Here is a 27932-nt window from a genome sequence, read left to right on the forward strand (position 1 = left end):
TGTCAGGCATTATAGTTAAAGCGTGACTTCGGAGGCCACCATTTTGAAACTCTACTTGGCAGCCAGGCTGTGTTTATGTGAGGTAATTTCGTCCAACTTGAAATTGGCGGAAAACAGAAAAACCTGCAATTGACTTGGCATCCTTCACAAGGTCAGCAAAATGTTTTTTTTTTTGTTTTTTTTTTTTTTCCATATCAATTTCGCGAGCAAGTTTGGCTCGAGATAATACAGCTCAAGAGTAGCCCTCACCAAGAGTGGCGGTTAAAAGGCTTATTGGAAGCCATGGACAAAATCCCTTGAAGGGAATGACGTCACAAAAGCGCGGCCTGGGGCTAGGTACTGTTCGAAATGGCAGTCAACGATGTCGAAGTGTGAGCTCCTTTGGAGACGAATTTCATTTGGAAAACCTGCATTTTAGAGGCTGAGGCTTCAGTGAGTGGCAAAACTTACTGCGAGGTTTTTTTTTTTTAGCGTTGAAAAATAAAATTAAAAAAATACGTTTTTTGGAGTGACCTTCTCCTTTAAAGCATCTCTGTAATAACAAATTTGATTTTCGTTGAATATCCGACTTTCCATTTCCCCGAAAATCTGTTCAGTTAGACAATAGTTAGCTTACGAAACAACGACGGCAACGGCAAGTTGAACGGGAACGTCACTGAACTGAAAGAATCAATGTGCAGAACAACGGCTGTGCACGTACGTTATAATTCTTGGTACATTTCTTTGTCGTCCTTTGCAAGACAACTACGTGAAATGACCAAATCTTGCGTTGTCTGGAGAACGCGAACCGCGACAGCTAATTTTTTTAAATTTTTATTTCAAATTTATTGCTGTGTTCCGGATTTAGTTTTGCGATAGTTTTAACAGTGACAAACAAAGTAAATGACTTTAGAGTATCACGAGATTCGTAGGTAAAATGTTAATCCATTTTTTTAATCGACGTTGTCCTCGGCGTCGCCGTCGTGGTTTCGTAAACTCCCTAATATCCTTAAATATTTCGACTCCAAGAGCGTAATTTATTTAATCACTTGTAATGAAAGTAATGTTTAATAAGTAGAACCCACGAGACAAACCACATAATTCACAGCATAACGATATCGTAGAATTCCGAAAGTAAGGCTCCCTCCCCCATCCCTCTCGAAAATAACGGCTCCTCGAAAGTAACGTTATTTGTTTCCTTCCCAGACTGTTCACAGTCCTCTATTTTCTCGTATTTTCATTTGATCATTGGACACGCGGATAGAATCGCGAGAGACCTGGGCGCCACCGCAAAACGGGAGGCTCGATAGGGTACGGGGTATATAGGGGCCAAGAGACAATTAGAGAGAATATGGACATCTTTGGAAAAAAAAAAAAAAAAAAAAGAAAACTGAATTTCTCGCTCATCCTGAAACGGAAAATTCCCATTGGTTGAAGGGCGAGACGTTCCCTCTTCTCAGTCGAATACTGTAATTTTACCCCCGATTTCTCGTACTATCCAATTTTTAGAACCATTTTTCGTTTCCCTTGGGGGTTCGAAAAATCGGGATTTCAATGTATATGAAGGGTTATTGCAGGGCGTATAAACAAGCAATGACATGATGTATCGAGCTAGAGAGGCGATAAATTAAAGACGTTGAAACGGCTACTGGCATTGATATAATACAAGACGCAACAGTAAGGGAATAAATAAGATGTGACACCATTTAAACCACAAATAAAGAACCGCTTCTATCTGATCACTAAAGCTAACTTAGCCAACTTAGCAATAGCCGCGCCGCGTGACCAAGGACTAAAATACTTGACCATCTCTGTATTGCGGGTTCTTATGTTTTCTTTCCTATTTTAAGAGTAAAACCAGGACATACAGGTCAATTATCAACTCCTTTTCATTAAATGGAAAATTAAGTTAAACTGCTTTTTGTATCAATAAAGATTTCGTATCAAAATCTGTGACATATGCGTTACACTATGCGTTACACTATGCGTCATTAGGGAATTTAAAGGAGTAGATCACTCAAAAAAGCTTTTTTTGTCTTCGCCAAAAGCAAGTAAACATTCAATTTTTCCGCTCACCGAAGTTTAAGCCTCTGAAGTGCCCGCTATTCTGAAGAAATTCGTTTTGAAAGAAGTGACTTCGGAGGCCGTCATTTTGGAGCTGTCTTGGCAGCCAGGCCGTGTTTATGTGACGCGAGTCATTCAATCCGATTCGAAATAAGCGGGAAGGAGAAAAACCTGCAATTAACTTGGCATCCTTTACAAGGTCAACAATTTTTTTTTTTTTCCAAGCGATTATCCACTTCACTATCTTCAATGCTTTCATTTCGAAGTTTGGAGCATGTTTGGCGCAAAATAATATGGCTCAACATGGAACAGCCATAAATAAAAATTTTAAAAAATTAGCCGTCGTGGTTTACGTTCTCCAGACAACGCAGATATTGGTCATTTCACGTTGTTGTTTTATCGAGGACGGTCAAGAAATATACTAAGAATTACAACGCACGTGCACAGCCATTGTTCTCCTCATTAAATATTTTGTTTAGCGACGTTCCTGTTGCGGTTGCTGCTGCCTATTATTAGGGAGCTTAGGCAACGACGACGACGACGTCGAGGACGTCGCCTAGTAAAAATTGAATTTATTTTTTGCCAGCGAAATTCGCGATTGTCTACATCTGTTCGGTACGCCAATGGCTGATCTAAACAAGTGCTCAGGCTAAATATGCAATGACAGCGTTCAATTCCAAATGGAAATATGAAAAATTAGCCGTCGCCGTCCACGTTCAGTAGACGACGCAGAACTTGGTCATTTCATGTTGTTGTTTTGCAGAGGACGGCAAAGAAATAATATAATGCACGTGCACAGCTATTGTTTTGCTCATTAAACTTTTTGTTTGGTGACGTTCTCGTTGCTGTCGATGTCGTAAAACGCAATTTGCATCACTTACTCAGGTTTCAAAAGGTCGAGTGGAAACATGCATAATAAATTTATATTGTTCCTTATCACTCAGAGAAATAATCAAGAACATGTTTTCTTTTTTTTCCGTTTCTCTGTTGCATTAGCTCTTTCTTACTATGGAGACGTATTTTAAATCTTAACTACTTACTCTGTGAGCAGATTCGCAAAAAGGGTCTAAAAGGTCTAACCGGAATGCGGCCGGGAACGTTTGGGCACGTGATGTGGTTCACCCTAGCTCAGGTGACAAATAGATTCCCGCCATACTCACTTGAGAAAGACGCCGTGACAGCCTCGAAACCTTGTGATAGCTAAAACATTGACTCTGCTTCGGTATCTTGTTTTTCATTATGTCAACCAGACATAGTCGGAAAAAAAAGTATCTATGGTTGAACTTTTTTTTTAGTTTTCCTGTCGGAAAAAAGTTAAGATGCACTCGACGGCTCAGTTTCAACCTTTAATCCTCTTACAACCCGAGACTTAGAACAACGCAAACACAGTTAGGGAGTATTCTTCTCTCTCTCGCAGAAGCACGAGGTTTCAAAATTAGGCTTAGCTCGTGTGCATGCGCCACGTCCAGTCAAAATAACGTGTGCTTTGCGCCAATCATGTCATGATAGCGATGCAAACAGATCAAGATGTACTTAACTGAATGTTCACTCTGGTTTCAACTTTTACCCTTGACACGGGGTTCAGAGGTTATTTTACGCTTTATCATTACCACGCCGGGACCACCAAGGAAAAGAGCAGAACGGTAAGAAGTGATAGAACAATCAAGATTTTTAACAGTTCAAAACACGATTTAGCTAACCCTAGTTATAGTTCGTTTTAACGTTGTTTCCACATAAGCTATCAGCCAATAAAATGTTAATACATATATTATATTTTTACTACTTTTTGCTTCGCCTTATCTATTTCAGTATTTCGTTGCCTTAATACCGTTTTCGAAGAGCGGCGAAATAAACCCGTCGGTTGAATTGTCTGAATTCGTCGTGATCGGTCTGGGAGCTGAACCGGCCCCTTGTAAGTGACAAGTTTGCTGACTTACCCCGTCAAGAAATATGTTCACAAAAGAGAGATTTTGGCGTTGTTCTATATGAAATACCTATAGCATGGATGGCTTTTTCGATGTTATCTTATCACCTTCGTCGATTTTTTTTTTTTTTTTTTTTTTTTTTTTTTTTTTTGCTCTCGCTACAATTTGCTTGCGGGAAGAATGTGGAAAAGCTCTTTTTTTACGGGAACGCTTGCTATGCAGGCTAAAGAAGGGATGGTTGGAGTTACGTGACTGACTTAAGAAGTGACCAATTCCCGTTTTGAATCATCCACAACTCCTGTAATGCTTTACAGTTTTCACCAAAAACAAGTTGCACAATTGAATTGTTAATTACATCTACATCAGACGTCACTCTTCCGCAAAAACTCTATGATAACATACAAAAAATACACAGAAGCGGGCTTTGACAACAAGTTTATTCTTACTTGTATTGGTCTACAACTGAGTTGAAAAAGTCTATCTTTTTGTTGTAATTCTGCAAAAAGGAACCGCTTGATTTTCCCCACAAAATTTAACCCAAGACTAGTCTCTAACGGATCTTTTCATGAATCTTTGAATCGAAAGAAATCAAAAACACTTTTTTTACTCCTTATTGTTGTCGTTTTGGCTCTTCGTTAAGCCTTTACTTGTCCTTGCTCGGCAGAGTAGAAGCCTGATGGCGGGCAGCAGCATTCTCATAGACCACCACGTTGTTGTAATCTTTGTCATGACTTAATATCTCAATTCGGTGGTCAACAAAGTGATATTCTGGCAACACCACATCCTTCTTGGCTCTGCAAAGGAGCAAACAAACTCGGATCAGTGACCATAACAGGAGTCTACATAAGCATATGACAAATGCAATGCTGTTTTTAAACTCTTAGCACTGGTTGTTGCCAGCTTCCGAAGTCCACTAACCTGACAAAAAACAAGTTCATTCCCTACTAGGTAAGGTTATATGCTGGGTAAATTATTGGATATTGCCTTAGAGCCAAAATTTTGGAAGTCGTGTTTAACACCATTTCCTACAAGGAGTATTTATAATCGAGCAATCGGAGCTAAGGTCATTGCTTTCACTCAAGTAGCGATCACTAAGAGCTGATCTTTATCTGTCATTCGACACAACTGGATCATTGAAGGTAAAGTTAGCACCTTGAAATTAAATATCGTAGACAAAAAGGTCACAATCCACACTGATGAAAAAGACACCAGACATGCATGACTCAGCGTGACCAAGCAAAAATAAGAGATTAATGGAATTTGATTACATATAATTTAATACAAAATTGTAAATTAAGATATAGCAGCTTAATCAAATAAATGATGGATTTTGCAGATACTCGTGCATTATCGTGCAATCGGAGCTTAGGTCATTGATTTCACTCAAGTAGCGATCACTAAGAGCTGATCTTTATCTGCCCTCTATCATACGTACATCGCAAATGCGATCTAAAAAAATCCGATAATACTTCATAAGACTGGAGATCTGAGCTTTTTAAAGTTCGATATATCCCCACAATATTATAAGAATAAATTGTAGTGTTTAGAGAGGTAGCCAAATCAGCACTGGATGGTTTTCAAGCGGGTCCTCTATCCTGATCTAATTGGACTTTGGATATTAACTTTGGTTTTTCAGGATGTATATCACTAGTAAAAAATAATTAATCTGTGCTGTCTGCAAATAGCCAATTGATTTACCATATCATTTTCCGTAGTACGATTTGTGTTGCAATTGGTAAGATTTCGTCATTAATTTCTTATTCCGTGGCATCAAGTCCCTTAAGCACATAAACAAAAGCTTACTTGTAAGTACTTCTGAAGTTACATCGGTGATGCTTATTTCCTTCAAGCAACAGAGTCCTCTCAACTTCCCCCACTAGCACTCCATCGCGCACATACATATTCTCAGTGGATGGCTCCCATTTCAGCGTCTTCTTCTGCATAATTGGACCATTAGCAGGAAAGTTAACACCATGAAATCGAATATCGTAGATAAAACGGTCGCCCTCCATTCTGATGAAAAAGACATGAGACATACTCAGCGTGACCAAGCAAAAACACGCGAAAATTTGTACGTTAAAATATGACCGCCTAATTACAGAGTATAATGTCAACAGAAACAATTATTGTCTTTATTTACTTCCTTACGGTTATACACAAAAACGAAACACTTTGGAAAAGAACCTTAGACTTGTAGTTGAAAATATTTGATAACGAAATTTCCCAGTAATAACAAAGTAAAACTGAAAGGTAAGTAATAAGAAAATTCAAACCATACCAATAGATCTATGAATAAACTCTCACAAAATAATAGTCAAAGATAAAAAAGGGGCAGAAATCAAGTGATTCGATTGAAACTGAACACATCTAATGAATGCGGAACGTTTTTCTCTTTAGTAGAAGGCATTATATTTTTATTTTACTAACTTGATGTTGTTTGACACGGTGCAAATGCCTCCATCTTCGAAAGTCATACAACGTTCCCAGGAATACCCCGCAGGAAACGACTGCTTGAAATAGTCTGGGAGGTCTTTTGGGTATTTGGTGAATGCCCTGTTGCCGTACGAGAATGCAGTCGTCAAGATATCGTAAGCAAAAGGGAGAGGTCCACCTTCTTGGACTTGAAGGTTTATAGAGTGTTTTCCCCTGAAACAAAACAGAAAACCAAAGACGTAAGAAAACGTACTGTTCATGCAGCACTTCCAATAATTCCTGATCGTGCAAAGTATTGAAATCTACTTTCTTTTCGTTGCGGCGTTCTTTTACACACGCGATCATGACAGCAAGGTCACCGTCTGGGTTATTGTTTACTCTCCCTCTTTAAAATAGTGCACGTTATTCTAATGCTTACTTTGAAAAAAATAACAACGCAGCGACCTCCTATTGCAGTTTTATAATAAACTTTGTTAGTCCTAACAAAGAAAGCTAAGGGAAAATGAAGTACCTTAGGCGGAATTCACGTGTAAGCTAGAAAGGGGACAGTCTGATCACGCCTCAATGGGTGTGTCCTTCAATCTTATGTAACCCAGTGAATTGAATGGAATGTTTCTTTTCAGGTGAATGTTACCCGGCCGGGAATTACATAACAAATCGGAGCCTACGAATTGGCATATGTAACAAAACATTTAGCGCCAAAGAAGCTAGATTTTATATATCGATTTTTAGACAAGGATAAGAAAGAACTTTTTGAAATACTTGAAGTAGGCTATCTCGCTATGTATAGTTCGTGCACTTAACGGTCGTAAGATCCAAATAAAAGAATCAAATATAAACTAGTATCTGCTGCGACAGAATGAAAGAAATTTGACTTCAGACAAGCGAATTCCCGGTGCTAAATCTTGTTCAATGGAAAAACTCAGGAGAAAAAATCTTTTGTCTAAACATATCACTGAATGTGGCCGTAAAACTGAACACGCGAGTAATTATTTTAAAATTTTACTTACTCGAAAGGCTTGCCTTCTCCGTCTCCTGTAATCACGAACGGGTGCCCGTTTACAGAGCCTTGCATACACAGCTTGATCTTCATGTCTGTTTTAATCACACTCTGCGGAATGAGATTGGGATGAATCTGATATCAGTTACCAATTAAAAATAGGCAGCAGAGTTAATTTATCAGTAAAAAGACAAAATTAAACCGTTTTTTGGTTATTTCTGTGCTACACTCACCATGATGGTAGAGGTACGGTAAGATATTAGCTTCGCCTTATGCAGCTCTTGTTGTTCTCGATCTGCTCTGTTCAAATTCACCAAGATGAATGGTAACTCAGCTCGAAGAGTGCTGCTTTAAAGCTGAATGTCACACCCGAAATCCCCTTGTCGACCAATCGTAAGTCGGGAGCCCTTGGTAACAAATTAAATTTGACATGACAAACGAGCAGTATTGAAATCACAATGGGGTTAAACAAACCCTTTTTCTTATCAATCTATTTTATGTAGTCCTCATGTGGCATTAAAAGTGCGGTCATTTTCACGACTAATCTTCTCCTCTCCACATAGCGGTGAACATAGTAAATTTATCTAATTGTCGAATGGAAAGGAAATTGATTATTTCATTTTCGATTCTACTTGCATGATATTAAATTGAAAACAGTCCGCGATATCAGAAGTATTTCTGGTATGTCAAATGTCCTTGGACTGTGGTAAACGTCAACCAGGTCGCGACAACATTCAATCCGCCGAGGTTTTCATTTCTCCTTAAAAAAGATCTTTTGTAATCACATTTTCTTGAATGGTTCCTTTATCGTATGATTTCTAGAAACTTGTAGAAGGCAGTAAACGCATGTCTGAGTGTTTTTCAAAGGGTGGTGCCTTTGGCTTTCAATCAGTTATTTATGACAGGTGCAATTGCGCCAGCATTTTTCATTTGGATTATTATCTTTATATCATGTCTAAAAACGCGGGAAAAAGTTAAGTTAATTATATATTTTTCCCCTTACTTTGAACTTCTTTTCGTTGCCGTTAATATTAATTGTTTCGGTGAAGAAAGACTCACAATATAGCATTAAAATCCTGGTCATTTTCACGACTAAACTGGTCTTCTGACACGCAGCTGGTAAACATTACTAAATTTAACAAGTTGCCTGGAGGAAAAGAGATAATTAAATTCACCCTTGATCTTACAGTGCAAACAGGGATCAGTAGATTTACTAATGGAATGTTCGTGCTCTCACGCACAACCAAAAAACTGTATATTGCCAATTAGCAGATGACGGACTTCAAACGTTTGTGAGGCTTTTTAGATATTTTTATTGGTTGCTGAAAAAGTCTATATATGATGTTTGTTGATTTTCGTCACATGAAGAAGGCCTAAGGCAGAAGAGTAGTGAAACAGAAATGAAGACAGGGCTCAAACACTTTGGCGAAATCATAGTCGAGGAATATTTTGGCTAGATTTTGTTAAAGTCCGCCAAATCTTCGTACCCTATGGATTCGCCTGCATGATGTTGCATAATCTTCCATGGTCTTGCATAATCTTGTATGACCTTGTACAGTGCATACAGTGATCATTAGAAGCATTTGGAATTTGAAATGTCCTTGGCCCACGATAAAAGTTAACCAGGTCGCGAAAAAAGTCAATTAGCCGTAGTTTTCCTTTCTCCTTTAATGTGAAAAATAAATAATCCTTTGTAATCACAATTCTTTAGGGTGCTTATTTCATATTATTTTAAGAAACTTGTGGGAGGCAGTAGACGTCTGTCTAACTGCTTTTCAAATGATCAGCCCATGAGGTGTCAATCAATTATTTTTGACAGGAGAAATCAAACATTATTCATATGGAATTATCTTTATACCAAGTTCAAAAACCGTGAGAAAAAGGGAAAGTTTTTTTTTTTCTTACTTTGAACTTCTTTTTGTTATCATTAACCTTTAAAACCTGGGTAAAGAGTCACAGTATGGCATCTTTATTGTGTTTATTTACCGAAACATTAAAGGACTAAAGACAAATCATGTGAACATATTACTAAATTTAGCAAGTAGCCCGGAGGAAACAAGATACTTATATCCACCCTTGATCTCACATTGCAAACAGGAAACACTAGATTTGCTAATGGATTGTTTGTTTCGCGCGCACGTCGACCAAACAACAACAACAAAAAAAACTGTTCATTTTCAATCGGTAGATGACGGACTATCAACGCTTGTGTCTTTGATACTTGTTTTGGTTGCTGAGAAACTATTTTGAAGTACACGAATAGAATATTTGTTGATCTTCGTCACATGAAGAAGGCCTAAGACAAATGGTAGAAATATTAAAACAGGCCTCAATCACGTTGGCGCAACTATAATCGAGAATATTTTGGCCATTTTGTTTTAATCCGTCAAATCTACGTACCCTATAAATTCGTTTAAAGCAACCTAATCCACGCAAAAAAGCCCAAGCCTTTGGCTCGTATAGTTTTGCAAGATTTTCACACCTCATAAAGAGGTTGTGAACGCAGTCATTGCCCCCAACCAATCAAACACAAAGCCACACAAGCTTGGAACAACGGAAGTTCCAATAAAAATAACCCATTGAATGGAGATTCGAGGAAAATTAATTACTGATTTGCATCGTTGTCGGAATTCTTTGTGCCCTCCTTTGTGTCAAGTCGTGGAGGCGGTCAGCAAATCTCTGGGAAATGACTAAGGTGACCAATATCCGTTAAATCCAATTATTTCTTTGTTTTCTGAAGAAGAGCTTTGTTTAACAAGTGATATCCAGTTTTGAAGGGAGAAAATAGTAACTCGATACAATACCTTTTGTTCGTGGCTGATCGAATGATGTTCTACTGTCGAGTCGACGTATAAACCTACTACCACTGGAAACGGCCCATTTTTTTTGTTTTGCTTTGTTTTGTTTTGTTTTGTTCTGTTTTGTTTTTTTGTACTTTTTTGTTTGGTGATTCATGATCACTCCTCACTTTTTGACTCTCCAGAAACTCAGTGACCCTAAAAAATACTGCGACCCTAAAAAAATATCGCGAGCAAAATCAAGGTAAGACGGCCAGTTTGAATTTCGATTTCTTGGTCAGGTCAGTGCCCCAGGGATAAGGGTGTGCTGCTGGACACTGAAACCCTAAGCCTACACTAGACTACGATCGATTGATTTTGCAACCCTACTCTAGACTAGGCACCAACTGAGTCCAAGTTTTCGGCTGCTAAAGTTTTGCGAAGGGTGTTTAATTAAGCTCAGTCGCAAATCTCATAGATATTTTCATTGCAGCCCATCGCGAAGATCAACGAATTTTCCGAAGGCGGAAAATAGCCATAAATTTGCTCGTAAAGCTCCCATCGCCTCCAGGTTTCACTTTTATATAGAGTATGTTTGACAGCCAGCAATCGAATATTTCTCATTGCGACCCGTCAAAAACACTGCAAAACAATGAAGCCAAAACTCAAATCGCTTTACTTCGACTTTACTAGCAACACGACCTAAACCTCGACAGCAACATAGAAAAAAGTTACAAAAACGAAGCCATGGAAGGCGTTTTTAGTGTATTTCTATTCCTCAGTGAAAAATTTGAAGCTACATGAAAATTTGGAATTCGAACCAAGTAAGGCATGTTTAGAAGGCAACGGTAACAATGTGACAATGTTTATACTCTTCCTATCAAATGTATACAAATTTGAACGCAAACCACATTCTGCCCTCTTTTTGTTTAGTGGCAGTAGCAGTAGTAGTAATAGTAGTACTTTATTTATCCACATTACACTGAGTTCGAGACTCATTTAAATGTGAACGTGCTAAGTAATTAACCTCAAAATAAAAGCATGCTAAATTCATCAAATACTGTAAGTTTAAATATATATATATATATAAACTACTCATGTCATCATAATAATAAGCTAGCTTATAAACTAAGAACTAACTTAAAGTATTACATGTACAATTTGAATTACGCAGAGACTGCAGCAGCAGATAGAAGACGCTCCTCTTGCTTTGTTAGTGTAGGTTGTTCCATAAGCGTGAAGTTATGTAGCGATATTGGAGTTATGGATATACTTTGATGTGAAGCGAGACTGATTAAGCTTACAATATCCCCTGAGGTCATTGCAACGCAATGAAACATTACCTTGATGTGGTTTGGCCCCGTATTAATTAAATAGAGATTTATTAACGGAAGGATTGGAGTTAATTGGATGTTCCAGGGACTTGATGTTTACTTAGATCACTATATTGAAGAAAAAACAACTGGAAAGCGGAATGTTAGCATTTCCGTCTGGATTTATGTCTGCGTGGATAGCCATTCAAAGTTGATGGCATTAGCTATAGCACATCGACCAAAGCATTCCGCCTGAAAACCTCTATATTTCTTGTTTTGGTTTAAAGCTGCATAATTTTTTTGGCTATTTATCGTATCATGGCTCTAAATCTTAACGTACTTCGGAATCAGCATTCACTTAGCTTTCAAACGGCGTATTTCATTTTGAAATTTGTTGAGATGTTGTGGAGACAATTAATTATTTACATGAGTTGGTCAGCCCTGTTGACCGGTTAAGAAAGACGACTGAAATGGATCGAGTTGCAATTCAGCGAAGAATAGAGTGAAATTCGGCGTGATTTTTTTTTAGCTGTTTAACGTATCGTGGCCTGTAGATCATTACGCATTGCAGAATCTATATTCACCTAGCTTTCAAATGGCGCTTTTAACTTAGGAACCTGTGGAGATTTCATGGAGAGAAAAAAAAATTACATCAGCGAGTCGGTAAGCACCAGCGAATCTATGAACTTGTCTTGTCACGCTGCGACCCGACTGGCCGACCCCAGTTGTAACTCAGACAGACTCAAAATAACTTAGTTTTGATAAATCTGCTTTTCCTTAGCCTCAAACTCCCCTCTAAAAACAAACATTGTAGCCGATATGAAAGCAGTTTTACACATGCGAAGCTCAATCTACTGTCCCTTTTAAATGTACTTGGCCCGCGATAAAAGGCAACGCCGTCGCGACAAAAAACAAAACAAAACAACAACAACAACAACCCGACGTGGTTTTTCTCCTTAAAAAAATAAACAAAGAAATGCCTGTCTAAGTGCTTTTCAAATGATCAGCCCTTAGGGCAGTCTGATCAATTCTTTTTGAAAGGTGTAATCAGACATTATTGATATGTGGAATTATCTTATCAAGTTCAAAAATGCAAGAAAAAGGAAATTTGTTTTTTTCTTACTTTGAACTTCTTTTCGTTAACGTTAACCTTAGTTGCTTCGGTTAAGAAAGACTTACAATATGGCATTAAAATCATGGTCATTTTTACGACTAAACTGGTCCAGACACACGTCTGGTGAACATTACTATATTTAGCAAGTAGCCCTCAGGTAAGGAGATAATTAAATTCACCCTTGATCTCACAGTGCAATTTAAAATTAAATGGAATGAAGTAAAGTAAATTAACTCTTATTATCTTAATCTTCGCTTTAGTAATTTACCTATTTAATGTAATCCCCATATGGTATTAAAAGCGCAGTCATTTTTACGTATAATCTGCCCCTCTCCACATAGGTGGTGGATATTAGTAAGTTTATTGAGTAACCTAGAGGGAAAAAAAAAAAAACCAACAACAACAACAACAACCCTATAATTTCATTTCCCCCCTGCATGATCTTACCATGCAAACAGTGAATACTAAAAGTACGGACATTACTAAATTTAGTAAGTTGCCCGGAGGAAACGAGATAATTAAATTCACCCTTGATCTCACAGTATAAACAGGGAACACTAGACTTATTAAGGGTATGTTCGTGCTTTCACGAAAGCATCAACAGCGCAGTCATTTTCACGACTAATCTGCGCCTCTTCACACAGCTGATGAACATAAGTAAGTTTATCGAGTATCCCAGAGGAAAGACGATGATTTCATTTCTCCATTAGCTTGCATGAACTTGATCATGAATGATGTTACATAATCTTCCATGGTCTTGCACAATCTTCTATGACCTTGCATAATGCATCTAGTGAACCGATTTCGCAGTATTTCCTTGGCCCGCGACCAAAGTCAACCGCAGGTCGCGAAAAAAGTCAATCTGCTGTGGTTTTCATTTCTCCTTTAACAAGAAAAAAAATAACAATCCTTTGTAATCAACATTCTTTAGGGTGCTAATTTCATATGAGACTGGTAGAAGGCAGTAAATCTCTGTCTAAGGGCCGGGTCGCACTTGAACGAATTCAAATATTTCCAATTTTTGACGAGGAAAAAAAAAAAAATGGCAAAACTTTCGCGAGTTTCGAATTCTGGCACCGGTCGCATTAGACCAACATGTTGGAACAAAAACGTTACTGGTTGAAATATACGTCACAAGATCTTTATTTCTCAATTACGTATTTTATTACATTCCATGCGAGAATTTAACTCTTCGCAGATTTTTCTCCATGCTGCATGTTCTTGACTCTCCCCTCTAGAGCAACTCGTGATTTTCGGCCCATAAATGGACGAGCAGTTTCGCTCGGCTTGCGTTTGTATTGTTGTTTGCGTCACTTGCGATCGAAGAAGATTGTCCCGCTGAAGCCATCTCTTCAAATTGCCTCCAGTAACCAGATCCAGGGTACGAGTCATAAGAATTTGAATAAATGCGCCCTTCATATTCCTCGTTATCATTAAAATAACTGTAAAAAGGGTCAGATGGACCGGCTAAAAATGATTTTGTCCCGCCATCCCACGCGCAAAGTTATTTTCTCGCCGTAATTTTATCTAGACATTTTTAAAAAGTATGACACTTCAATGGTTAGAAAAACAAAATTGTTTGCTTTGCCAAAATTTGGAAGCCTCCAGGGCAGGACTTCGGCTTCTTTGAAGATTAGCGAAATTTTTTGCAATCCGCAAAGATTTGACAAGTTTTGAAACTGGGGGTCGCATTCACTTAATACTTATACAAACAAAATTGGCTTTAGTGCGACCCCGGCCTATGCGCGTACTTTTCATATGATCAGCCCTTAAGGTGTCAATCAATTTTTTTCTTTGGACAGGTGTAATCAAACATTATTCGTATGGAATTATCTCTATCAAGTTCAAAAACGCTAGTAAACGAAAAGTTAATTATTATTTTTTTCTTACTCTGAACTTCTTTTTGTTATTATTAATCTTTAAAATTTGGGTGAAGAGTCACAGTGTGGCATGTTTATTGTGGTTCTCTACCGAAACATTAAAGGACTAAACTGCTCTTCAGCGACACAGCATGTGAACATTACTATATTTCGCAAGCAGCGCGGCGGAGGAAACGAGATAATTATATTCACCCTTGAATTACAGTGCGAACAGGGAACACAAGATGACCTCGTGGAATGTTATGAGTGTCTGGTAATATGGTTGACTGTTAGGCTTTTGTACACTATACTTCTATATCCCCACTAAAATGCTCCATCTTAATGCTTCATTTTCCCCACTAAAATGCTCGGTCTCCCCCTTAAAGGTCACTAAAATGTTTGGTTAACGCTCAGATACATAGGTTTTTCTTTCTTTCTTTTTTTTTTAATATTAACAATTTTAACGTTTTAACACAATTAACAGCCCAGGGTTCTTAACACAAACGTATATGTAGGATAACAAGTTAACAACAACGTATACAATAGGTTTAGTACACCAAATAAAAGATAATTCTCTGAATGATCTGTTTTTCTGTTAGTCCTTTGTCCCCTCTCAGTGATACTTAAGTGACGAGGCTAGGTAGTAGACTATCCTTGGTCTTTGACTACCGCTGACCTCTCCTCAGTCTCCACTCGGCTGTATTGGGGTGGCATTTGATTTTTTTTTTTTGTTTTTTCAATTAGTTAAGTCTTCATTTCTCGTAAAAAAAAAATACTTTCTATCTTCGGTGGAAAAAAATAATTTTCCGGAAAAATGCCACTAAAATGCTCGAATAATGCCCAATGCTTTTGCCTCACTAAAATTACTTGCTGGGAAAAAGAAAAAAAACAAAAACAAAAACAAAATCAGAAACAAACAAACAAACAAAAAAGACATGCTAACTTAATGTACAAAAGCCTAACGACCCATTTGCAAATCGCTCGTATTTTGTCGAAAGATACCCTTAGGTGGCCTATTTCTAAAAATCATATTTAAAGGTTTCAGTGAATTTTCATTTTTTGAAAATTCGAGAAAATTTTAATGCGCGGTCAAAGTGCGGTTTATCGTGTAATAGAATCACCGAAATAAGGTACGAGGCCGAAACGCTGTTTAAATCTTTATATACAGCTGTTGACCGCAAACTTCACACAGATGTGGAATAACCATTTTAGTTTAAACCAATGTAAACTAATCTCAGATATGCTGATATAGTGGTTTTCCGAACCATTTTAAAAACACCTCTAAAGCGTATCAAAAATGGCGGCAAAATATACGTCATGTTTAACAGCACAAAAATGCATCTAGTACTCCACTTTTCGATTATTTTACTTTAAAGCCTTAAAATAGCGCAATTAAACATATACCGTGCCAAGTTTCATGCTCGAACTCGGAGTATTTCCCTTTGAGAAAAACGAAATTCTATGTCAATGTGTTGTGCCCAAATAACACAATATTTAAAACGAACGAGAGACAAATCAATTTCAATGGCGAAAATATAATACTATCATTAATTAAAATCTCGTTAATTCTCTGCTAGCATAGGAACATAATGTCCACAATACAAAAACTGTTTTTAGACGTTTTAGAAACATCGCGCTTTAACTTTGTTTAATTTCCTGTCAGCCGTGATGTTTTGTCCGTCGTCGGGTGGTATTCCCTTTTAAAATGTAAACAACACTGTGAATGGTTTACATTTCAAACGCAAGAGATTTCCTGGAACTTACGCTTTGACTTCGCTAAGACACGACAATGGGTCAACTTGGAATGCTGTTTAGCATTAAGGACGTTAAAGGACTATAAATTAATATAATTGAGTTAAAATGTCTTGAAGCAAATCAGAATCACGCCCTCTAATTGCTCCCCCAGGATTTTGGAACCTTAGGAGGTACCCTAGGATTCCCCGCGTGTATACATAAAAGGAAATTCAAAAAAAGTAAGAAATGTGTTGGTAGTATGCGAAGCGTTCTCGATTTGATGAAACTAGGCGCGCATGGTGGTCTTGGGTAATTAGGGGCAAGGAACGCGGGCTCACAAACCGGCTGGAAATCGAGCCCAGCCTATAGGTTTTGCCGGGTACATGAAATTCTTGATTTCAAGGCTCTTGCAACCACGAGTTCGCGTTTCGCCATCTTCTAGCAGCACTTCAAGGCTCTTGTAACCACGAGTGCGCGTTTCGCCATCTTCGAGCAGCATTTTAAGGTCAAAAATACACTCCAATGAATGATTTGACAATATGGCCTGCATGACGATTTTAGCGCGATCAAATAAATTCGCTTCGAAATGGCCGAGATTCTTATCTGGGACCAATTGAAAACGATCTCAGAGATCCTGAAGATGGATTTTGGGAGAAAAATAACTCAGAAGGTATCGTAAGAAATTCTCAAGTATACTAGAAATTCGAGGCCAGTGTGGTTCAATTGCAGTTAAATAGCTAAATACTCTTCCGATCGCCAATTTTACCTTTGGCATCTCCTTTGGCAAATGTTTTGCAGCGTTTTCGTTGAGGTCAAAAAGCTTGACTGTAATTTGCATATATGGCGACTGTAACGCGATACTTCTGTTTACGTCTCGCAAAAAAAAAAAAAAAAAAAAAATCGACTTCCGTTCTGCTTTCGAGATACGCTTGCTGTTATATCAAGACAAATGGTTTGTTTCGGAACAGCAGAGTAGTTTGACTTAATTTTTTGTTTCGCTATAATTTTTTAACCTTTTTTCCCCTATAAAGTTCTACTGAGTGAAAATTTGTAAAAGAAATACAGTCGAACCTCCCGTAAGCGACCACCCAAAATGTCAAGCCAAAGTGTCGCTTACGGGAGGTGGCCGCTTACGAGAGCTAAGACCATATTGGGTGAAAATTTTTGCCTCATTAGAATATGGTAACTGCAGAGACTTACCCAATGTTTCAATGTTTTATTGATGTCAAAAGTCAATTTCGAGAAAAAAGCAATGTGCTTGCCATTGAGAAATATCAGTCTCTTGTACTATCGAGAATTGCGCTATTGTTACAACAACTTATTATCCAATTTTGGTCGCTTACGGGAGGTTGAAAATAAAAGAAATTTTCAAACTTTTGGCTCTAAAAGTGGTCGCGGTCGCTAACGAGAGGAGATCGCTTATAAGAGGTTCCAAAGATAGTGATTTGACTGGGAAACGTTTGGTATTTTGGAAATCTGGTCGCTGAGGAGAGGTGGTCGCTTACGAGAGGTGGTCGCAACCGGAGGTTCGACTGTGTTAGTTTCCATGAAGGCAACCTAGTGTGTGTGTGTGTGTGTTTTTTTAGAAGGTACTCTTCGCATCCTTTCTAACGAGATATGGTAAACTGCTCTGCTTTGAATGCTCTCGTGACTGTATTATGTAAAGAATATCATGTGATAGAATGAGTTAAACAAAATGTGTTGCCGTTAGTTAACTTAGTTGATTGTTTGGATCAGATGGTAAGATGCCTAAGTTACTGGAACAGTATGAGTGATATGGTTTACAAAAAAAAAAAAAATTAGTTCATGCAAAATGTTCAATACTTATTGTTTTCAATCGGCAGAAATAAAAGAAAGCGGGGGCAGATTTAGTGATAACTATTACTAGTTTAGTAAACAGCTGATCTCGGCAAAAGTAATGATACTAATTATAATAAAGTTCAAGAAGTCGAGAGGCTAATCCGGCTATGTATTACCGGTAAAACAAAAAAATCAAACCTAGTTCATCAAAAGTGTGGGTTCAAAAGTGTGGTAGCAAGTTCCAAATGTCAAATTCCGCCTATATAAATTGGAAACAAGACTGAAATGGCCCGACCCCTAAGACCCCAAACAAATAAACAAAATATTAATACGGATCATTTAATCCGAAAATGTTACAGGAAGGATTCCGAAAAGCCGTTGATTCCCCTCAATAACACTCCACATTGTCTTAAAAAGGCCAGGCCTTTTCTGCTATAAGAATCAGGGGCCACATGAATCAGCTTTTATAATGTCGGCAACCGTGCTGGGTGCCTGACATTCGAGACTCAGTAAAAGTGTCACACAACCCTAGGACCAGCCCAGTCACGCTTTCACTGCTCTTGTGCGGTAGCCCCGAGTCAAGTCAGTCAACTCGGAAAGCTTACCAAAAGCTTACCAAAAGTGCACCACTGGTGTAGGGATGCAGATTGTCCCTACGCTTTCCCCTAATAGTCATCTGTGTTATTCTAATAAACTGATGCTGTTACAATGATATTATTTAGCTTTATAAACGTACTAATGGGTTTCTTTCGCAATTCGGTCAGATATCGCTCTTTCTCTATTTCTGCTGGAAGCATCGTTCTCTGAGGTGCGAAAATTGCGACCTCAACATCAGTGCCATTGTCAACGGTTGTGACCGTTGATAATGGCATGTTTCTATAGATAGTGGCCATGCAGCAGTGTAGGGGTGGATTATTGTCTTCAAGGCGGCTGCATTTGTGTCTTTCATGGGCTGTCTAATTTAGAGAGGCACATGTCTCTGGAGAAATGTATTCAATCGCTGGAGAGACATTCCCTTATCGACCTAGCCTAAATGTGCTACAAGCCCTGCTTGCAGCAAGCGTTGGCGCGTTACTTAAAGCCACAATAGGTCATCAAGAAGCCCTTGTTGTTTTAAAAGAGGTTGGGCTATCAGGGCAATCAGTGACGAGCAGCAATTGTATCCTTATGGCAAAATTCCGCATAGCTCAAACGACCGTGCCGAAAACTTGACGCGCCGAATGGTTGCGCGGGAAATACGGAAAGCCCGGGATCCTGATGATCATGGTGCGTCTTTTTTCAAGCATGCATTTGAACCCTTTATAGCCGCCTCGCAGATTGTTAGTTTTTCTCTCGCCGAAGTACTGCGCCACTTTGCGCCAAAATGATCCTGGTGACATCCATGTTGAGGCATCTAAGCAATTTTAGTCAGGCGAAGGAAGCTGTAGAAATAATCCAGCTTCAGCATCCTTTGGTATGCGATTAGCACGAGCTCTGTGCCTTGGCGATGCAAGGTACCCTAAAGAACCTGAAACTACCTATGTAACAGTGTGTGTAAGACCTGGGACTAGATATACTTCTCCCACCCGTGCGCAGAGAGGCTCCGTACTCGACGCTTCTGAAGGACATTGTACTAACAACTGCGCTTGCCGAAAGTATCCTTAGGAACTGTCGGTGTTTGGCTTCTTCCGTATTTAGCAAACATCTCTTGAGGGGGTGGGGGGGGGGAGGGATGTTATATTTTTGTAGAGAGGGAGAGGAAGAGGAGAAGGAAGATCCTTTGGAGGGAAAAATACCGGGTAAATCGTCATCTTTCCCAAACTCGCTGCATGCAGCGATTAATTTACCTTTATCAACCTAAAAATAGATGATCCAATGTACTTTGTTTCCGTCACTGCCCGCAGATGCAGCGCAACAGTGCTTTTAGAAACTAATCACTATATAACATCTGAAAACATAGATCTCGCGAACAACGAATTTTCCGAAAAATAGTTTTCCATAAAGAAGCAGCTTACTTATTGATGATTCTTTTATACTGCTTCTTCTTCTTTTCTTTTCTTTTTCTTTTTTTGAATAAGAGAATGAATTAATCCTCTCCCAGGAATTGATCCAGTTTGAATTTTTTTTTTATCGTGGTGTAGCAGTAAAGTGCATGTACGGAATTTGGGTATGTCTCTTGTTATTTTAAGGACGGAAATATAGCGCGAATAAGTAATGAATGATCATGAACATATTGTAAATTTCTTTGCGGTCGAACAATTTGGCAATATGTTTCCATACGCGATTATTTATCGAGTGGGGTATTCTTTAGAAAGATTTATCTACGCTATAACACTACTCTTTTGAGCATCTGCTAGACTTTAGCCAGACGTATATTGTTATACGTACATCGTCAAGCATTCCACGACTATCAGGACGAACCAAACCGTATAACTGAGAAACATAGGCATAAAACGATGAGTAGTTCCCACGAGTTCTTGTTCGCAAGTAACCTCAGGTAGTTAAAACCTCTTTTGTGAACTGCTTTAAACTTTAATACACGGTATTTAGTTTATTCCGTAATTGTGTTAGGTAAAATGCGAAATGTTAAAAAGGCTAGTATTAAGGAAATTTGCGTTTGAAATGTTTGGCGCTAACTGTCCTAACTTGTCAATTGATTTGCATAATAGAAAGCTCTCGCGAATTTCAGCTGATGTTATTACCTAGAGAAATTCCGAACTTGAAATTCAACTTTCAGTAGATCACACTGGACCAATAGGACCTTTCTAAGGGCCTAAGCTTTAAATAGATGCGATTTAGTTTAATTCTGGATTTTTTTTTTTTTAATCGAGCCAGTTAATTAAAGTTGTTAACCTTCAGTTCGCGACTGATATCGTGTGTCATTTGAAGTGAGTATGTTACGTAGATTTTAGAATTTCTCAGAACGAAGCGTTTTGAGTTCGAGCTTAAAACTTGGCATGGTAAATGTTTAATACTGATAGTTTAAGGCTGTAAAGTAAGATAATCGAAAAATGAGGTACCAGACACATTTTTATGCTGTTAAACATGACCTACGGTTTCCCGCTATTTTTAAAACGCTTCAGAGTGTGTTTTTAAAATTGTGTGGAAAACCATTAACACTGACATCTAGATTAGTTTAAAACGAAGAATGAATGAAAATGGATGTTCCACATTTGTGTGAAGTTTGAAGTCAGTTGAATTTATTTTAAGACCTTTGTAGCCCTTCGTCCTCGCACCTTATTTCGGTCATTTTATTACACGAAAAACCGCACTTTGACCGCGCTTTCAAATTATTGCGAATCTCTAAACAATAAAAATTCGCTAGAACCTTTAAATAGGATTTTTTTAGAAATAGGTCACCTAAAGGTATCTTTGGGCCAAATATAAGCGATTTGCCAAATTGGTCGTTGACCGCGTTTCTCTATCCCAAAAGTCAGCCATTCAAATATCCCAGGGTTACTGTAGACGTTCAAACCTACTTCTTATTACAGCTGAGAATTCTAGCTCTGTGTTATCCTCCTGTGTATAACATATGTCTTAAATATATTTCCCCTTACCTATTGAAAGTATTACCTTTAGCTGGCTTTAGCTTGTATTATTATTGACCACGGAGTTAAGACATAAATTTGGGCTCCCATAAAAAGCTAATCATTTCCTCGACACACGGCGATAACACGTAAAAAACTGAATTCACCAATATGCACGATCAAACAAGTAAATTGAGCAAATTACATGCAAATTAACACATGCAATGGTCAAATAGCAAATCCTGTTCGTTTATGAAAATTAAAACTCTCAAAGAAAGTTGGCCAAATAAAACTTAGTATTGATTATCATCAAATTGCATGTTCAGAAGGAACAGCGAATTTTCTCGAAGTTTTGCAGCCCTGCGTGAGGGGAGTAAGGCCCAGTTCAGACGCCGAACTTTCCATGAGCCGAACCAAATACATTGAACTAAGTACATGAAAAGTTCGGTGTCTGAATCAGGTAAGAACGGCTATTTGAATTTGTAACGGCCCTGCCGTTCTTCCCGCCTGGCTTAGCCGGGAATTTCGGCTTTGGAACGGCTTTGATTCAGACGTCGAACTTTTCATGAGCCGAACTTAATGCATAAATTGTTATAACGTATTTTACAAGCAGTTTTCACTTTGCCTGGAAATCGCTGACATTTCGATGTGATTTGGTTTAAACTAAATAAAGTTCGGCGAATTAAGTTCGACGTCTGAATCAATAGGTGTACTTTTGATAATTTGGGTCGGTCCAAATTCGAATTAAGTTCGGCTCACGAAAAGTTCGGCGTCTGAACTGGGCCTAAGCAAATCCACAACGGCGTAACAAAAGAAGACGTCTTAGCAGTCTAACGAAACAGCTCCCACAATAAACACTGAGAAAAGTACAGAATTCGGCTTACAGTATTTACAAACACGGTTTGCTCAAAGATCGATCGAAGCATATATTGTGGAGGGAACTCTGGTTACATGAATTAAGAGTAGACATAATATTGGAGTCTTTAAGTATTCTATCTAGTCTGCTTCTATCCAGTCCTTTTAGAAACATGATTACATGGGTTGCTTTTCACACATGAAAAACTGCTTGACATCGCGTTTTTGTTTTTTATATATATTTTAAAAGACTCAAAAGACAACATATGTTTATAGAAGCATTTAAGCAAGCTACAAAAGATTTAAAAGACATCACGCTGTAACTTGAAACCGTCTTCACTTGCTCTTTAAATTCTCTCTTTCTTTAACTAAATTCATTCACCTTAGTAGTTGCATTGGTTTTATATTTATATCAGGTCAACCCTCTATTTAGCAGCCACCCATTAAGAGGCCACCCCCATATTAAGCAGCCAGTAATCACAGTTCGAGATTTTGTTGTCACTAAGAAAATTACAACATAAAAGCCCCAAACGACCACCTCTATAAAGCGGCCACGGCTACCTTTTGGAATGAAAAGCGCTGGCAACTATACATTCAAATAACTGCTATGATTGATAACACACACTGCAGGATGATATATAGCCGTCTTATCCTAATTGTGGCTGTGCAAACATGTGACTGATGTTAATAAACCCTTCAAAAAAGACGTCTTCATTACATATTTCAAGGGCACGAGCATGAATCGATCATATTTGCCATATGTCATAGCCATCCGTGGCCTTAATAAAATAACATTTTTTAAGAGTGGACTGGCTGCAACATCAGATTTCAGACTGTTTTCGTGAATAATGAGAAAAAACCGTCATCGATAACACGTGCCAAAATAAAAGTTTGAACAATTGAATTGTTAATTGCATTTACTGCAGACCTCTCTCTTCCTCACGCCAAAACTCTAAGATAAGAAAACTCCACAAAACCTGGCTTTGAAAACAAGTTTATTTTCACCAAAGTGCTCTTATTTGTATCTGTATACAACTGAGCCTAAAATTCAATCCTTGTAATGTCACCCCGCAACAAAAAACAAACCCTTGAATTGAAAGTATCTAATACTAATCCGAGTAAATGCCATTTATCTTCTTGTTGTCGTTCTGGCTTTTTATTAAGCCTTTACTTGGCCTGCGTCGGCAACGTAGAAGAGCGAGCTACAGCGTTCCCATGCAGTTTAACTTTGTTGTAATCCTTGTCATGGCTCAACATCTCAATGCGGTGGTCAATATAGCGATAGTCTGGCAGCTGAACAGCCTTCTTCGCTCTACAATGGAGCAAACGAACTCATATGACAATGAGAATACCGTATTATGAGCGAAAACCCCTCACAATGATTGATGCCAGCTTCCGAAGTTTAATCGAATCACGAAAGGCAATCTTATTCCCTCCTAAATATGGCTGTGTGTTGCTACTGGATCTTGGCTTTGAGTTCCACGTAGTTTTGGTGTGGCATCCTATACAAATCCCCACTATAAACGACTAATAGAACCGAGCAAACGGAGCTAAGGTCACTGATTCTAATAATATATGCTTATGTCTTGATAACACATTTTCGTCGTTTATTTCTTATTCGGTGTCGCCAAATCCCTTAAACACATTAAAACATACTTGTAAGTACTTCTGAAGTCACACCGATAATGGCCGTCGCCTTCCAGCAACAAAGTCTTGTTAACATCACCATCGGGTACTCTATCACGTGCATACATTTTCTCAGTGGATGCTCCCATTTCAAGGTCTTCTTCTGCATAACTGGACCATTGGAAGGAAAGTTAAAACCATGAAATCGAATTTCATAGAAAAGTTAGTCGCCTTTTTATTCTGATAAAAGAGATGTCACACATACATACTCAGTAATGTTACAATGACCACTTAAAAAACAACAACAGCAAATGATTAAACTTGTAGTTCAAACCATTTCATAATGACACTGTTTCGAATAGTAAAACCATCACCACCACCACCACCAACAACAACAACAACAACAAAATGCAATATAGTACCAGTTGATCTTTGAATAAACTTCAAAAAATGATAATAAACAGATCAAAAACGGTGCTTAATGTAATACTGTGACAACTAAAACAAATCACTAGCTGGAACACAATACTATACTTTTAGCTCCGCAGGAGGCATATCGCTTACCTGATGTCGCTTGAGACAGTGCAAATGCCCCCGTCTTCGTAAGTTATGCTTCGTTCCCAGGAATACCCCTGCGGAAAAGTCTGCTCTAAATAGTCTGCTATACAATGTGGATATTTGGTGAATACCCTGTTGCCGTACTGGAATGCTGTTGTCAAGATGTCGTAAGCAAAAGGCAGAGGTCCGCCTTCTTTGACTGTAAGATCTATGGTCTGTGTTCCCCTAAAACACAATTTAACATGAAACCAACTTAGACGATTTTTTTTTTTTTTTCATTCATCTATGTAATGTAGTTTTACACAAAGCCCTGAGAAGTAATGTTAGCAGAAGTCTACTTGGTATAATCGACATGGCGAAAAGTGCTTAGTAGATTTGGCCCCAATTAAATCAAACATTTGGCCCCAACTCAACAAGACATTGAGAGTCTGACCTGCAGCATTGAGAAACGTAGGATTGTTTATTTCTTGGTAAATCTGATGTGGTGGCTTCCTTTTCTCCTTGTCTTTCTCCTTATCTATCCAAATCAAAATCAAATTACAACTCTTTGTAAAATCTAGGAGGATTTCCACATCAAAACATTGTCTTAATTATCCATATTCGTTTGTATCGAGTTAAAGAAAAAAATGTATGTCTATAACCCTGGAGATAATAGGGAGTTTGTCGTTAGGGTCACTGGTTGCCCGTTCTTTTCACTAATGCGCACTTTTTCAGTGCCTACTTTGACATAAATGACAACCCAGTGACCTCTGAAAGGAAAGAAAAGCTAATGAAAAAACTGTACATAAGAAACCAGACGAAAAACACGTAATGAACTAGAATTGGGGACTTAACACGAACGGTGGTAATAACCACGCCATAGAGGGTGTGTCCTTCAATCTAATATAATCCCGCACTGAATTGAATGCAATGTTTCTTTTCAGGTAAAGTTTGTCTGGCTTAGTAATACGTAGCAAATTTAGAGTCTCTTTTAGCCTCTCAGATCAATTCTTGTTTAATTTCTAAACAAAATCTATTAAAATTCTTGATTTCACTATGTTCTTAGTTCGTCGCCTTAACAGACGCACGATCAAACGAAGGAAAGTTAGACCCCGTATCTGCTGTTATAGCATGCAGAAGAACGGTTTTAGGCGAATTTCTGTAGTAAATCTCGCTTATTGGAAAAGCCTGGGAAAAACATCTCTTACCTTGATTTAAGCACTGTTTAGTTTTACGATGCGACCGTAAAACTGAAGACAACGAATAGACCTTTTCTTTTTTACTCAAAAGGCCTGCCTTTTCCTTCTCCTTCAATAACGAACTTGTGCCCATTTACAGCGCCTTCCAAACGCATGTTGATCTTCATGTCTGGTTTAATCACGCTCTGTGGAATGAGATTGGGGTGCATGAGTCTGAGATCAGTAATCAATTAATAACAAATAGTAGAGTAAATTCATCAGTGAAGAACAGATTTAAGACGGAATCCATTAGAAGTTCGAGTAACAAGTGGACAAAAACCTAGTACCAAGATTATTTACATCGTATTGCAAACTTCTGTACGACTGTTTTAAATATCCTCTAAAAAAAATCATTTCTAGCAACACCAAACGTCGAAAACGAGTGTTGAACTTCGTATGAAACACTTGGAAGTACTGGTGAAATGAAACTGATAATGAAATTTTGCCTGTGTTTGCACAAGTTCTTTGAACTTTGAAATCTATTTTCTCTTGTTCCCATGGGAAATTGTTTCCGATGTTATTTCAGGCAATTATTTATGTATTTAGCTTTAAGAACGTGTAAAAATGACTGTACCAGACTTTTGTCTACTAAAACCTGAAATTGCTCGATTTTCTATCGGATTTTGTCTTAACTTTTTTTCCTGTGCAGGTAACCTTTTTGGTGTGAAAGACCCTATCCCCAGCGGGCTTCGCTTACGTGTGGTTTATAAGTTTACATGTGCGGGCTGTAATGCCTGTAATGTCGGCGAAACCTCCCGACATTTTTCCACACCCGTACGTGAGCACTTAGCCGTTGATAGGGCCTCTCACATCTTTAAACATCTTCTGAATTCTGAACGTTGTCGCTCATTGTGTTCAATAGACTGCTTTCATATTTTAGATCACGCCACTACCAGCTTTCAACTCAAGATAAAGGAGGCTATCCATATTCAAAAAGAACTACCTTGCCTCAATCAGCAATTACACCATGTAAATCTAAAATTATCCTTTTAATTTACACCTTTTCACGTTCTGTTGTTACTATTTGTCTTAATTAGCATTTTTGCCTACTTATTATTCAACTTGCTTTGTAATCATTCATTCAACTGAAGATGACAGAAGTTCTGTCGAAACATGTCTTTTAAACTTAAAAAATTGGTCGTTTTCCTTAAAATCTTTACATGTCTGCTGCTATCTAGACCTTTTTTTAAATTATTATTATTATTATTATTATCAATACCATCATCATCATCATTATTGTTATTATTATTATTATTACTATTGTTATTATTATTATCTTAAACTTCATTTTCATTAATTTACCTATTTAATGTGGTCATTATATGGTATCAAAACCGCAGTCATTTTCATGACAAATCTGCCCCTCTCCACATAGCTATAGATAGTAAACATTAGTAATTTATCGAGTAACCCAGAAAAAAATTAGAATTTTATTTTCTCCTTGCTAATCTTACAGTGCAAACAGTGAATAGTAAAAGCCTTTCTGGAATTTCACGTGTCGTTGGCCTGTGATAAAAGTCAAGCTGGTCGCGATAAAAGTCGACCTGCCGAGCTCGAGGTTTTCATTTCCCCTTAAAACAACAACAACAACAAAATCTTTTGCAATGAAATTTCTTGACTGGTGCTTATTTCATGGAATTTCAGAAACTTGTAGAAGACAGTAAACGCCTGTCTAAGTACTTTTCAAATGGTCAGTCCTTGGGGTGTCAATCAATTATTTTTGATTGGTGTAAATTAAACGTGCAAAAATTGTTCATATGGAATTTTATTATATGGCTGTGTCTCACAAGGACTGGGAACTACCTAATTCACGAATTTGATTGGCTGAAATCGATATTGACCGCGGTCTAGATTTTCCCATCTAGACCGGCATCCAGACCGGTTTCATTTTGCGTTGAAAATGTAGCAAACTAAAATACAAAAATGTTCACCATTTTCTTTTATTTTCTTCTCAATCATTTATGGAAGTGCCAAAAAGCCTGATGACAAAAAAAAAGTAGAGAGGACGAGCAAATTTCGGCAGGTTTAAGTTAAACTCATCGCCGTTCGCAAGCAAAATGTCAGCTAGTACAAACCAGTTACATTAAACGAATTAAAGTTTTCTTCTTTGCCATATAATAAACATCGTATTAACCGAGCTAAGTCGGTCTGTATGGGAGAATCTTGACCTCG

The 27932-nt window shown here is 38.0% G+C and overlaps 1 protein-coding gene, 1 long non-coding RNA gene and 1 pseudogene across 3 annotated transcripts in view; all 3 read right to left on the minus strand.

The window, feature by feature from the left end:
* The window catches only part of LOC145470193 (uncharacterized), a 370979-nt gene that overhangs the window by 71421 nt on the left and 271626 nt on the right, over positions 1–27932 (minus strand). The gene's annotated exons all lie outside the window — the stretch shown is intronic.
* On the minus strand, positions 4461–7872 carry LOC145469413 (GFP-like fluorescent chromoprotein cFP484). The gene is made up of 5 exons (XM_081453119.1): positions 7635–7872; positions 7412–7512; positions 6396–6614; positions 5772–5981; positions 4461–4762 (listed from the first exon to the last, which is right to left on the minus strand). The coding sequence occupies exons 1-5, from the start codon at positions 7635–7637 to the stop codon at positions 4612–4614; spliced, it is 684 nt and encodes a 227-aa protein (XP_081309245.1). The 5' UTR covers positions 7638–7872; the 3' UTR covers positions 4461–4611.
* LOC145470405 (GFP-like fluorescent chromoprotein cFP484) lies at positions 22555–25930 on the minus strand (annotated as a pseudogene).

Source organism: Orbicella franksi, chromosome 15, assembly GCF_964199315.1.
Source record: "Orbicella franksi chromosome 15, jaOrbFran1.1, whole genome shotgun sequence".
In the NCBI taxonomy this organism is placed as follows: domain Eukaryota; kingdom Metazoa; phylum Cnidaria; class Anthozoa; order Scleractinia; family Merulinidae; genus Orbicella; species Orbicella franksi.

Excerpts from the sequence above, each read along its gene's own strand:
- LOC145469413 (XM_081453119.1), bottom strand. Across the intron at positions 6,615-7,411 it reads GGAGAAGGCAAGCCTTTCGA|GGGAAAACACTCTATAAACC; the intron begins GTAAGTAAAATT and ends GTTTTGTTTCAG. Across the intron at positions 5,982-6,395 it reads ACCGTGTCAAACAACATCAA|AATGGAGGGCGACCGTTTTA; the intron begins GTTAGTAAAATA and ends CTTTTTCATCAG.